We start from the raw sequence: 14,734 nt of genomic DNA, 5'->3' as shown, positions 1-14,734 counted from the left end.
CCCGCCATATGTTCCCGCCAACCCTTTCCCGCCATACCACAGTCGTTCTTTCCCGCCATTTTCTCCTCCCTACCTATAAAACCCCCTTCAGACGGAGGTGGATAAGCAGTCCAGTGTAGTGTAGTCGAGATGAAAACGAGAGGCAAATGGCAAATAATGTAAATTGCGAGGAGATGAGATTTGTGATTAGGAACCTGGTTATGTTGAAGATCCTCCCCGGCAATGGCGCCAGAAATTCTACTTGATGGTGTTGCTAGGACTACGTCGGTATTTCCCCCAAGAGGAGAGGATGATATAGCACAGCAACGGTAGGTATTTCCCTCAGTTATGAAACCAAGGTATCGAACCAGTAGGAGAACCAAGCAATCACAACGTATAGGTAGAGAGGAGAAAATGGCGGGAAAGAACGACTGTGGTATGGCGGGAAAGGATTGGCGAGAACATATGGCGGGAAGGGATTGGCGGGAAACGGGTGGCAGGAACATATGGCGGGAAGGGGTTGGCCGGAAACGGGTGGCGGGAAAGATTTGGCGGGAAAATATTGAGGGGAAAGGGTTGCGCGAAAATATTTTTTTTCAATGTCTAAGATGGGCAATGGTTGCACAGTATTTATATATCAAAATAAAAAAAATCGCTTCGGCCTAACGTAAGCCGAAGAGTGGAGCCATGCAACTTCGGCCAACCATTAACGTGAAAAGGTGGGCCAAGTGACTTTTCGGCCTACTCCTGATCAAAAAGTACTTTTCGGCCTACTCCTGACCAAAAAGGACTTTTCCGCCTACTCCTGACCAAAAAGGTCTTTTCGGCCCAGGTACGCACCTCTTCGGCCAAGGCATGGCCGGAAAGTCCATTTCGGCCAAAGGGAGGCCGAAAACACCCTTTTCGGCCCACGCGTGGCCGACGAGGTGCTAGTTTTGATTTTTCTCCACTCTTTGCTATAGTTTCCGAATTTGCTATAAAATACGTCATAGTTTTGAAAAAAAAATCTATAAATCTCTACCTTCGGACCATTTTGGAGATCCTCGTGACATCCCGGATCCCATCCGGGACTCCGAACAACCTTCGGATTTTCCACTATTAATATCTCAATACTATCCTAGCGCTACCGAATGTTAGGCGTGCGACCCTACGGGTTAGGAACATGCAGACATGACCGAGACTCATCTCCGGTTAATAACTAACAGCAGGACTTGGATGCCCATATTGGTTCCTACATATTCAACGAAGATCTTTATCGGTTGAACCACAATGTCAAGGATTTAGTTAAAATCCCGTATGCATTTCCCTTTGTTCCGTGATATGTTACTTGTCCGAGATTTGATCGTCGGTATCCCCATACCTAGTTCAATCTCGTTACCGACAAGTCTCTTTAATCGTTCCGTAATACAAGATCCCGTGACCAAACTCATTAGTCACATGAAGCTTTTTATGATGTTGTATAGGGCCCAGAGATATCTCTCCGTCACACGGAACGACAAATCCCAGTCTCGATCCATGCAACCCAACAGACACCTTTGGAGATACCTGTAGAGCACCTTTATGATCACCCAGTTATGAAGTGACATTTGATAGCACACAAGGCATTCCTCCGGTATCCGGGAGTGGCATGATCTCATGGTCGAAGGAACAAATACTTGACATGAAGAAAGCTATAGCAAAAAACTAAACGATCTGATGCTAAGCTTACGGTTGGGTCTGTCCATCACATCATTCTCCTAATGATGTGATCCCGTTATCAAATAACAACTCATGTCCATGGTTAGGAAACCTTAACCATCTTTGATCAACGAGCTAGTCTAGTAAAGGCTTACTTGGGACATGGTGTAGTTTATGTATTCACACATGTATTTAAGTTTTCGGTCAATACAATTCTAGCATGAATAATAAACATTTATCATGAACGAGAAATATGATAATAACTATTTTATTATTGCCTCTAGGGTCTATTTCCAACACGATGATGTTGTGACAGCATGCTTCTGACAACCGCAACTATGTTGCAAGGAACCACGACGATGACGTTCTTTGAACGGCCACGGTAATGCTGCGACGGCGTGCTTTTATAACCGCGTTGATGCTCCGACGAAGCCCGCTTGCTTCGACGATGCTGCAACGGCCCGCTTCCCGGCCGTGGCAGTGCTGCGACGATGGCATGACTACGATGCGCTATGACGGCGGCCCTGCCGCTCCGTCTCGATAGCCACGGCGGCGGTGGAAGCGTTAAGGACGCTACTCTAAGCGTTGCTATGTTCAAGCAAATCATGACTCCATGTGCTTGCTAATACCAAAATCCAACAAACACCCACAATCAACGTAAAAAATATGGTGTTCTAGAATCCTCCTTTGGTGCTTCCTGTGTGCTTTCTCTTGAACTGTTTGTAGCATCACCTACATGTGTAGGTATGTGCTAAGCGTTACGTGTGAAGTGTAAAAAAAGAACTGCTAAACAGTCACAAGTTCAGGTGTCACATAGGTGTTCAAGTGGGATCCGGCTTGCCTGCTTTCTCCCCATGCTCCCATCCGGTATGCGGGAGCACAGATGGGCGCACGCGCTGGGAGCAGGCAAGTCTCGTCGGTTCAAGTGGGGGACAGACCACACGGTCGTATGCGATCGCACGGTGCCAGACGCGGCTGACGAAGCCCAAGTGTCATCCGTCTGTTTTTAATCATTTTCCAGAAACAATTTAGTAATTGCAAAAAAAAGGTCGTTTAACGCACCAACATGTATAACTGTCTGTAAGCCCCAGGGTTTGCACTAGCTGCTTCCCCTGATTTAGCTTGTTGGGTCTACTGTCAGATGCACTAGGCTCCTGCTTTTTCCACAGACGTGTTGGCCTGTTACTCACTTTCTCTTCTGAAAACACACGCCATGACGTGCACGTTTATATTAAAATGCAAGGAGAATGCACAATGGCGAGTATAAAAACGGAGAATGCGCTATGAAGAGAGGATACAGCTGCCTCCTGTGTGGTCTGTTGTTTTACACATCGAGAGAAACAACAAATGAGTTGGTCGCGTTCTCCTTTTTCTTTAAACAACAAAACTAGCCTTCTCCCACACGTTGAAAAAAAAAAACCCCACCACATCGGGCGACTAGCAGTTCCCCAGAAGCATGAAGGCCCATTACGGTCTTCCATTATTTTGGGCCGCACTAAGAGACCACGCCTACTCGAGGCCCACCGCACGTCCCGATGGCGCTTCCTGCTGGACAAACAACGCGGGGGGCAGAAGGCGTGTTCGTTTAGTCCCACATCGCCTGGCCGAGGAGAGAAGCACCAGTTTATAACCCGCGCGCTGCAGACAGACTCGTCCCTTCGGGGACATCTGATAAAATTGGAACGATACAGAGAAGATTAGCATGGCCCCTGCGCAAGGATGACACGCACAAATCGAGAAATGGTCCAAATTTTTTTGGGATTTCACGCGCCGGTCCCTGCGCCCTTCTTTAGAGCCGCTCGTGTGTACTGCTCTCTTACAAAGAGGTCCTCATACTTTTCGTTCCTGTTCGATAAGGTCCTCAATGCTTCCATCTCGAAATTGGGTCTTGTGTTCTTCGCTCTCAGAATTAACGTTTTTGGACCTTGAATTTTCAGCTTTATTACGAAAGCACCCTTTTCCGGGGTCACCACACGCATGCGCTTTGTTTGATTTTGGTTTATCCTATCACCTGGCACAGAGAGAGATCACATGACAAACCCATCCAAGATCTGTGAGAGAAGCGTACTCGGAGCATGAAAGTTTATGAATGCCATCAGTTGTCATCATCGCGTGATCGATCTAACCACCCGCAGCTGGACTAACAGAGTCACTTCTCCAAACCTCTCCATCTTGTACACAGCAACTGATGGTCCACCAATTAAGCAGAGGCTGCAAAGTTCAAACAAACAAAAAAAACTAAGCAGGTGCTGCAGGGCACACTGGTGGCGGCTCTCGATACCAGTTCAGCTAATCTACCGAGTAGACTTATCCATACTAGTTCAGTAAGTTTTTCGAACTGAAGTTAAAAATACCTCACTAAAAATGAACAAAAGGCAAAAGAAATATTTGTCTGGATTATTCTCCTGAAGCTATGATTTAAGGAGACTACAAAATTCGTACCACAAGGATACAAGGAGAACATGTAAAGTAACTAAGAAAATCAAGGCAACCTTAATACCTTGTGGGAAACAGACCAACTACTGAAAAAAGGCCTAAACATACACTTAGCCTACTATTACGTCAAAATGTACGCTTGGAGCTATGCACAGAAGGTCCTTAAGGGCCGGCATCAGCTATGCCAACAATAGCCAAAGCAAGGGAAACAAGACCAGCAAGATGGATATATATATATGCCCAGGAACGAGACGAGGCTAACAAAGCCAGAAACAATGGTGTCAGCTTTCGGGTCCTTTCAGTTGAAGAACGTCTTCGACATGTCCGCTGAAGAGATCGAAGCTGGTACAACACTACTACACCAACCAACCAACGGTTTAAAACACACAAGTGAAGAGTCGGACCAACATGAACGAACTGCAGGGTCAAGGGTGAATCAACAGTGTTCGACTGAAACGAAAGGCGAGTCTATGATGAGCTAGACAGCTAGGCCATATCTGCAGGCTGCAGCAGGCATCGACGATGACGATTTGGTGCTGGCGCTGGTTCCATTCCGAGTCCTGCCGCCCTGCTGGTGCTGTTTGTCGCCGTTACGCCCTCGCCCTCTTGTTGCTGCAGTCTGGGCACTTGTAGTGCTTGATGTGCTCGGCTCGAGCAGGCGTGATCTTGACGCATTTCCCATGATACCACCGCTCGCAGTTGTCGCAGCAGATCCAGAACTCGTCCTTGCCGTCGTTTGTTCCACAGGTACCACACAAGGTGTTGTCGCGCTCTTCCTCCTCTTCTTCTCCATAGTCCTCGCCGCTCTCATCTTCATCCTTTGGGGGCGCTGCTATCTTTGGGGCCTTTGACTGGGACTCAGGCTTTGAATACTATAAAACAGAGGATAAGTTATTGGTGACATCTTATACTGCAAGGTGGCATAAATAGTATCTTCACTTACAGTTTTCATGCTTGGCTTATTATTGCTTTTGTGCGTACTGTTGGGGGCCTTCTCCTTGATCTGCTTCTTTGCAGCCCCAGTCACGACTTCAAATATTGTAGGCAGGTTATTTATCATGTTGAAGAGTCGCCTCCTGTGTGAGATAAAACACAGCACAGGTTGTCAAGCACACATGGCAGCAGAAAACTGGTTTTTACTCAACTGACCATATTTCAGTATGACCATGGAACATTATGCCAAAGGTAAATTGCAGCAAAGCTTCATGTATCTCTGATTAAGAATTCAATTTAAACTCCATGGATTGCACAAAAATACCACGCACTAGCTCTTGTAACCTCCCAACATCAACCCCCCCAAAAAAAGATTGCTATCCCATGCAAAAACAGGTGAACAAGATATCGGGTGGAACAGCAGCTGAGCTTTGAGATGAGAGGCCAAATGAAAATTCAAACTATCGAAATGCTAAATCAAACTACCACAAGTCGTAGCGTCTGTAGTAAGAAAAATACCCACACACGAGCTCTTGTAACCTCCTAACATCCACCCATAAAAAATGATTGCTATCCCGTGCATAAACAGGTGAACAAGTTATCAGATGGAACAGTGGCTGAGCTTTGAGATGAGAGGCCAAATGAAAATTCAAACTATCGAAATGCTAAATCAACTGCCGTAAGTAGTAGCGTCTGTAGTAAGAAAAATAAACCCGGTCAAGTTTAGACTGTTGCACATTTGACAGGTGAACTGCATAGTTAAATAATGGGAAAATTTGCTCAATTGTCAATTGGTCCTATCGAAAGTAGGACGCACCGTGGATTCAAGCCATCGCACACAGTTTCATAAAATCTGTACGATTTGGCTTCTTTCGATGGTAGGGAAGACATCAAATGGCAATTCATCGACATCAGAAAAAGCAGGGTCTCTAAGTAATTCTGTGACAAATTGGCCTACATATTAGCTGTTAACTAGTTATTTCTTCTGGGCTGTGGGGCTAAGGCCTGTGCTGGCTTCACATAGCTTTGCCCATGGGGTGGAACACACCAAAATCAAACAGAAGCCACCCAAGAGTATTAGTTAGAAAATTTATCCTACTGGCATCAAAATTTGCTCCAACTTTGGCTGCTGAAATGCAGTTCAATCAACCTTGGGTAGTTGGATTTGATTACCACCTTTGCCTTTTGACACAGAACTCTTGAACTTCAACAAATAATGAAGATTCCCAAATTTGCACCCGGCTAATTTTATCATATGCTAAGCCGTCGCAAACCACAAAGGAGAAGAACAATGAACACACTCATGAATGAGGGCCCTCGACCACTCTAGCAGTCATATTCACCACAGTACATTACACCTTGAAGCCGGCTTGGGAACTTATCCAGGGCTCCAGGCCTTAGATGCATTCTTTCATACCCTCTAAAATTTGCAGTTATGCTTGGCATACATCTGAAGCTTCCCCATAATATCTGCAGCCGCCCAGCCATTAAGTGCACGTATTATCCATATTATGCAGTAATTTCTGGTGTTAATCTGATACTTCCCTAGTATCTCAAAGCAAAATTAAGAGGCTTTTCTATAGATGTCGTGATGTTAAAGGTCCAGTTGCACTAAACACTCATCAGCTATGCAGGATAACCTGACCAAGGAGTCAACTTCATGATCTAAATTTTCTTGAGATATTTCATATTTGAATTGATTGTAGCATTTTCTGCTTGCATCTCAAATCTTATTTGCTAACAACATGTGTTTGTTCTGAACCTTGGGTTAAGATTCTCTGTGTTTATCTACATCTTCTTACTCTAGTTTTCTATTTTTCGAACTCAAACATTTTTCCAACTATAAATTTCCGAAGTTCCAAAAAAAAAAAGGCAGCCCGGTGCCCGAAGTTCCAAAATCATGTTGACAAATGTATCCAGCTACTATATCATCAAGTCATTCTGAGCATTTACAACTGATGCTACACATCCACGAAATAACTGTAGCACCTAGTCTTAACTACATGATTCAATTTGGAATTATATGATTATATCACTCATCTTGAATACTTAACTAGAAAAACCTAGCTTCAATATGAATACCGCAATACATAAGCTGAGTACCAGCTTGCATGGTGCTTTTCTAACTTCTATTAATGTTTAGATCCAACATAGTACTCCCTGTTAGAGCACTCATTTATCTACCAAGTTATTACCACTACAAATACGTAAGTCCACTAGATTGTCCCTGAAACTTCGAAGTTGTGATGATTTTCAGATAAATACCAAGTCATCCCTAAGTCTTATGTGCAGAAATTTCTATACCATCAAGGCTTCTTCGCTCACTTATCAATTGCCATCTAAAGATAGGATCAAACAACCATAATTCTTCATGAAGATGGTAGGAAAAGTTCAAACTCTATCAAGTTGTTTTCACTATCAAGGAAAAACCAGTCCAAGATTCATCAGGATGTTCAAGTTCAATAATTTTGAGATGGCTGTCAATTAGCATGTTAGTCTAATTATTACGTAATCTTGCACGACCTGGAACAAAGTTAACCCACCTAAAATATAAGTTACCGCACTAAAGAAGGTTTTGAGCAACTAGGATGAGTCAGAAGCCTCCAAGTTGTTTTAAAGCATCAAGCTACAGGCCCAGGAAAAGATGCTTCAGGGTGATAATATAGAACACTTGGACTAACTGGATAATTGCGCCGAGGACTAATTTCATTTGATCTAGTCTAACCAGGGTCAGTCTGCCCTCTGTATACAATTTGTGCTATAATTCAGTGACTTTAACTTCATTTTGTTTTGAACTTCACCAGCAGGTAGCAATTTGCATGCCAGTAGTTCTCAAGTCATTTAGAAAGTGTTACTAATTGCTAAGCCACGAATAGAAACCATACAGATGAAATAAACTTTTGCCAAACTTGTTTCCTCTAGAATCTAGATTGTCACAGAAACACTATCGCCAAACTTGTTTCCTCTAAATTTTAGTGGTGAATGTGATTTAGAACGTGCAATATATCTCCTGGGACTGAATGCGAATGCAACTTCTAGTGTTTTGCTCATGCTGACGCGTATTTTAAGCAAGGGTTGCGAGGATACAATAACTGCCTTGCATGACTACTTACTCCGTTTATAATGTAAAGGACAAAAGAAAATATAGTAAACTACTTTCTTCGTTTACAATGTATGATATTCTAGAAATGGCAGTCTCCAGGGTGCGTGTATGTTGACATTTTTAATACTTGTTCTTCAGGCTATTTCAAAACAGAACTACTGGTAATAACCTCAAAACGATGGGATAAAATTGTAGTCCTACACAAGAAAACTTAAGGATGACCATAAGTCAGACTACATGCTATCTTGTAAAGTGTTCCAGTGTTCCCCAATGTGGTGTAATGTTAATAATTCTGAAGGACACATTCTATTTGGGACCACTATGAGCATCTGGGCATGCAATCAATTCCATTTTTCGGACTTGAAAACGAGCACATGGAAGAAACGATTAAACCAAGATCTCCAATCAAAAAAAAATGTGGAGAGAGATATTCAAGAGAGGGCGTCTAAACAAAGTAAGAAGAAAATTTAATAAAGAAGAATCACAATAGCTTAAGATGACAATCAAAAGCTAGCAATGAGGAATTTGTTTAGCGACTGTTGCGTATCCCTTGATCAGGGAGACGTTGAACTAACCAAACTGTAGATGAATCCGTTTAAAAAAAGGCAAATGGAAAATGGAGAGGACATGAGCTAAGGATGCATATGCTTGTTTAAGGAAACAGAAAGTTTGATGGAATCATTACCTTGCCTCTTTGTCAAATCCAAACCGTGCCGCGAAGTAGAATGAAACAGCCAACAACCAGGAATCACTGTGAACAGCAACTAGTGCCAGCCAATCCTTCTCGTTCATGCCATCCCTAGCAAAGTTGATTCCAAGTGCTGGTTCAGGAATCTCTGGGGGGACTTCCTCAGCAGGCAACGTCACTTCCCATGTTTCATTAGGGTACCCATAAAGGCACAAGTTCTCCTTTTCTGTACGGATAAACATAATTAGAAAATACACAAGAACTTTGTTATGCAAGCAAGAAAGAGAAGAACGCACTATTAGAGAATACAAATGAAGCAGCCTCGCACTTCTAACCCCACCCCCAAGGTGCAATGGCCCCTAAAAACTTCCTAATTTCACCAAAACATATGAGCTAATGATAACATACAGACTATGAACCCATGAACCTTTACTGTATTTATTTATGGGGGGAAAGCCGTGAAACAAGCAAACCGACAAAGAGACAGTACACCACACAGACATCACTAATTCAGAAATTCCCAGCACTTTTCTATTCAAATTCCTCTGCCCTGTAATGATGGCTACCATCAAATTTCTCAAAGAGCTAACAACAGCCAAGCAAAAATAAAAAAGTATCACAAATTCAAAGATTCCAAGCAACATAAGAACTTAATAAACCATATTTGATATAGGCTATTAACCAATGAACCTGTGCTGCATTTATGGAGGAAACAAGCCACAAAACGAGCAAACCGACAACGAGTCAATACACTACACAGGCATCACTAATTTCATAAATTCACAGCACTTCTTTATTCAAATTCCTCCGCCTGCAATGATGGCTACCATCAAATTTTTCGAAGAGCTAACAACAACCAAGCCAAAATAAAAAAGTATCACAAATTCGAAGATTCCAAGCAACATAAGAACTTAATAAACCATATCTGATACAGGCTATTAACCAATGAACCCGGACTGCATTTATGGAGGAAACAAGCCACGAAACAAGCAAACCGACAACGAGGCAATACACCACAAAGGCATCACTAATTTCAGAAATTCCCAGCACTTTTTTATTCAAATTCCTCCGCCCTGCAATGATGGCTACCATCAAATTTCTCGAAGAGCTAACAACAACCAAGCAAAAAAAAGTATCACAAATTCGAAGATTCCAAGCAACATAAGAACTTACTAAACCATATTTGATACAGGCTAATAGCCAATGAACCTGGACTGCATTTATGGAGGAAACAAGCCACAAAACGAGCAAACCGACAACGAGGCAATACACCACACAGGCATCACTAATTTCAGAAATTCCCAGCACCATTTTTTTTTTCAAATTCCTCCACCCTGCAATGATGGCTACCATCAAATTCTCAAAGAGCTATTAACCAATCAAAAAGCACAAAGTATCACATTCCAAGCAACATAGGAAGTTAATAAACCATATTTGATATAGGCTATGAACCCATGAACCTAGACTGCATTTATGGAGGAAAAAGGCGCGAAATGAGCAACGCGACAAAGAGATAATACACCACATATACATGACTAATTCAGAACTTCGCGGCACCATTTTTCTTTTCTTTTCAAATTCCTCCACCCTGCAACTCTGGCTACCGTCAAATTCTGGATAGCTAACGACCAAGCCAAAAAAAAAAAAACGCACACGAAGTATCACAAATTCGAAGTTCCAAGCACCACATAAGAAACCAATAAACCATATCTCCCTCCAGTCTACACTTCCAATCCCACGCAACGCCCCAGTTCGTCACCGCATTGACGAAAGCTGCGAAGCCACCACCGTCGCAGAGCTCCATACGCGCATAATTCAACAAGGTTAGCTCCGGAATTCCCAGCGGGGCAACCAAGCGACCAAGACCTAGCGGCGGCGGTAGCTTGGTCGCCGCCAAACCCTACACCAGGAGAGATCGAGCGGACTCACCGGGGTCGCAGAGCTGGTAGAACTTGTCCACTTCTGCAAAAAGCCACCAACCAAGCAAACAAAAAAGTGCACGTCAGCGACACGGGAGCGGGCCGGCGGGCAAATCCGGCAGCGAGCAAAAGCAGAGGGATAGAGGCGAGGGAGGGGCGCGGATACCTTGGGTGAGGGCCTTGATCATGCCGGCGCGGCGGCCGCGGAAGTCGCGGAAGACCTCCTCCGCCGTGCGGGAGGCGTAGGGCGCGCCGGCGCCGGCGCCGGCGGCGTCCATTTAGGGTTCCGGCGAGGGGGCGGCGGCGGCGGCGGCGAGAGAGGGTGTTGGGAAGGGAGGCGAGAGCGCGAGGAGGTGGAGGACACACAGAGAGACAGGGCCGCAGGCTCGCAGTCCGCAGGAGTGGTGAGGTTTTTATTTGGGAAGGAGATTTGCGTTCGCTTCCGGGAGGATTTGAGCCCCGGCGCCCGGCGGTGCCTTTTGGGCTTGCAACAACAACAAAGTGGCTCTCTGGCCACTGGCCATCATATCTTTCGCCTTTATGGAATCTATCGTCACCACATCTACTCGTGTTAATTGAGTTTTGTTTGTGATGTGTTTGCATAGTTTGACTTTTGAATTGGGTGAGGCTTGGGACTGTTTGTTGATGTTTACAAGTGTTTTTTTCATATATTTTTGGGGCGATTTAAGGCGTGTTTTGCATTTGAGTTGCTTCCCTTTCTTGCAGGGAGTTTGAGTTGCTTCCTACGTAATGTTTTGTTGGAAATGATGTGATGTGTTCTGTTTTTCTATAAAAGCTTGTGTCATTCTTGGTGTTTGTTTATTGTTTATTTGTTGTTTTGGTGCCTCCACCCACCACGAGTTGGTTTTTCGAAGCACATGATTATTTCTATTTTTGGACGTGGTTGTTGGTCGAAATGTATCCATTTCACGAAACCCTAGGTCTGGTTCACCGAACGATGGTGGCGACGTGAAGCCGTTTCCTCCGAAGGCGATGCTTGGGTTCATGTGGAGACCTATCAGAGTGGAAGTTGGAGTCGGTGCCATCATCCGGTCTTAGCAACAAAGTTTAGGGCGGTGTATTGCTATTGCTATGGTGTTGGTTGCTGACATGAGCATGGGCCTTTGAGGCGCTTGTACGCTGCTGCCTATTCGACATCGTATTCTTAGGGTTCACACCGAGTCATGTTACCCACTAGACGATTCTTCGTAGGCGCAAAGGGTGGAGGGTGCGTTAACCTAGACTCACCTAAAGTCATGGGCATGCTTCTGAAGTGTTTGGTATCAGTCATAACACAACTTTGGTACTCTGTGTCCCACCTCTTCGTCATTCATGGCTTGCAGTTGGATACAGTTGTGGTGGGTGCGATCGCTAACCCTCTGGATAGGGTTGTATCAACCGTCTGGCTCTTGTATGAAATTGATACACCTCTTCGTGATGTATTCTAGAAATGAAGAATAAGATTTTCCGATATTTACTTAGTGGGAGACGACGTTCACGTCGAATATGAGGCTTGTGTTGACTTTGTCGGTCTCAAGGTTTGATGAGTCAGACTCCTGAAGGTCTCATAGTGGTAAGGTATGTATGTATATTTTCATAGAAGTGAGTGCATGTGTGTGCATGTAGACATCTGCATTTAGAAAAAGATCGGAAATGATTCTATATCTAAATTTCATAACACTATGTACAACTAAATAAAGGTTAGATTGGACAAAATTAGATTTTTAACGTGTGATGGTGTGATGTGTTATGTTTTTCTATAAAATCTTGCTTCATTCTTAGTATATGTTTATCATTTTTGTTGTTGTTTTGACGGCTCGACCCACCCCGAGTTGGCTTTTCAAAGCACATGCTTATTTCTAATTTTGGACATAGTTGTTAGTTGAAATGTGTTTGTTTGGCGAAACCCTAGGTCTGGTTCACTGAGCGATGGCCGGTTCCTCCTGGGGTTGCTCGTGTTCCTGTGGAGACCCACCAGAGTGAAGTTGGAGTCGGTGCCATCGGCCGGTCTCAGTAGCAAGGCTTAGGGCGGTGTATTGCTATTGCTATGGTGTTGGTTGCTGCCATGGGCATGAGCCTTTGAGGCGCTTGTACGCTGCCGCTGCCGCCCCTTCAACATCGTCTTCCTAGGTTCCACACCGAGTCATGTTACCCACTGGACGATTCTTTGTAGGCGCAAAGGATGGAGGGTGCGTTAACCTAGACTCACCTAAAGTCATGGTCGTGCTTCTGAAGTGTTTGGCATCGATCATGACACAACTTTGGTACTCTGTGTCCCACCTCTTCGTCATTCATGGCTTGCAGTTGGATACAGTTGTGGTGGGTGCGATCGCTAACCCTCTGGATAGGGTTGTATCATTCGTCTGGCTCTTCTTGTATGAAATTGATACACCTCTTCGTGATGTATTCTAGACATGAAGATTAAGATTTTCCGATATTTACTTAGTGGGAGACGACGTTCACGTCGAATATGAGGCTTGTGTTGACTTTGTCAGTCTCAAGGTTTGATGAGTCAGACTCCTAAAGGTCTCATAGTGGTAAGGTATGTATGTATATTTTCATAGAAGTGAGTGCATGTGTGTGCATCTAGACATCTGCATTTAGAAAAAGATCGAAAATGATTCTATATCTAAATTTCATAACACTATGTACAACTAAATAAAGGTTAGATTGGACAAAATTAGATTTTTAACGTGTGATGTGTTATGTTTTTCTATAAAATCTTGCTTCATTGTTAGTATATGTTTATCATTTTTGTTGTTGTTTTGACAGCTCGACCCACCCTGAGTTGGCTTTTTAAAGCACATGCTTATTTCTAATTTTGGACATAGTTGTTAGTTGAAATGTGTTTGTTTGGCGAAACCCTAGGTCTGGTTCACTGAGCGATGGCCGTTTCCTCCTAGGGGTTGCTCGTGTTCCTGTGGAGACCCACCAGAGTGAAGTTGGAGTCGGTGCCATCAACCGGTCTCAGTAGAAAGGCTTAGGGCGGTGTATTGCTATTGCTATGGTGTTGGTTCCTGCCATGGGCATGAGCCTTTGAGGCGCTTGTACGCTGCCGCTGCTGCCCCTTCGACATCGTCTTCCTAGGTTCCACATCGAGTCATGTTACCCACTGGACGATTCTTCGTAGGCGCAAAGGATGGAGGGTGCGTTAACCTAGACTCACCTAAAGTCATGGTCGTGCTTCTGAAGTGTTTGACATCGATCGTGACACAACTTTGGTACTCTGTGTCCCACCTCTTCGTCATTCATGGCTTGCAGTTGGATACAGTTGTGGTGGGTGCGATCGCTAACCCTCTGGATAGGGTTGTATCAACCGTCTAGCTCTTCTTGTATGAAATTGATACACTTCTTCGTGATGTATTCTAGACATGAAGAATAAGATTTTCCGATATTTACTTAGTGGGAGACGACGTTCACGTCGAATATGAGGCTTGTGTTGACTTTGTCAGTCTCAAGGTTTGACGAGTCAGACTCCTGAAGGTCTCATAGTGGTAAGGTATGTATGCATATTTTCATAGAAGCGAGTGCATGTGTGTGCATGTAGACATCTGCATTTAGAAAAAGATTGGAAAGGATTCTATATCTAAATTTCATAACACTATGTACAACTAAATAAAGGTTAGATTGGCAAAATTAGATTTTTACGTGTGATGGTGTGATGTGTTATGTTTTTCTATAAAAACTTGCTTCATTCTTAGTATATGTTTATCATTTTTGTTGTTGTTTTGACGGCTCAACCCACCCTGAGTTGGCTTTTCAAAGCACATGTTTATTTCTAATTTTGGACATAGTTGTTAGTTGAAATGTGTTTGTTTGGCGAAACCCTAGGTTTGGTTCACTGAGCGATGGCCGTTTCCTCCTAGGGGTTGCTCGTGTTCCTGTGGAGACCCACCAGAGTGAAGTTGGAGTCGGTGCCATCGGCCGGTCTCAGTAGCTAGGCTTAGGGCGGTGTATTGCTATTGCTATCGTGTTGGTTGCTGCCATGGGCATGAGCCT

At 43.9% G+C, this 14,734-nt stretch overlaps 1 protein-coding gene and 1 non-coding gene across 2 annotated transcripts; one reads left to right on the top strand and one right to left on the bottom strand.

The window, feature by feature from the left end:
- The first annotated feature begins 3,308 nt into the window (after positions 1 to 3,308).
- LOC120972924 (U6 spliceosomal RNA) lies at positions 3,309 to 3,411 on the top strand. Its single transcript, XR_005767058.1, has one exon. It is a non-coding gene; the product is annotated as a U6 spliceosomal RNA (small nuclear RNA).
- An 892-nt stretch (positions 3,412 to 4,303) lies between these two features.
- LOC109779268 (PHD finger protein ALFIN-LIKE 5) lies at positions 4,304 to 11,243 on the bottom strand. Its single transcript, XM_020337867.4, has 5 exons — positions 10,902 to 11,243; positions 10,746 to 10,778; positions 8,814 to 9,042; positions 5,036 to 5,168; positions 4,304 to 4,964 (listed from the first exon to the last, which is right to left on the bottom strand). Exons 1-5 carry the CDS (start codon positions 11,011 to 11,013, stop codon positions 4,683 to 4,685), a joined length of 789 nt encoding a protein of 262 aa, XP_020193456.1. The 5' UTR covers positions 11,014 to 11,243; the 3' UTR covers positions 4,304 to 4,682.
- Positions 11,244 to 14,734: the final 3,491 nt, after the last annotated feature.

Source organism: Aegilops tauschii, chromosome 1, assembly GCF_002575655.3.
Source record: "Aegilops tauschii subsp. strangulata cultivar AL8/78 chromosome 1, Aet v6.0, whole genome shotgun sequence".
NCBI lineage: Eukaryota > Viridiplantae > Streptophyta > Magnoliopsida > Poales > Poaceae > Aegilops > Aegilops tauschii.
The sequence above is the reverse complement of the archived record's forward strand: the minus strand, read 5'-3'. Positions and strand labels throughout refer to the sequence as shown.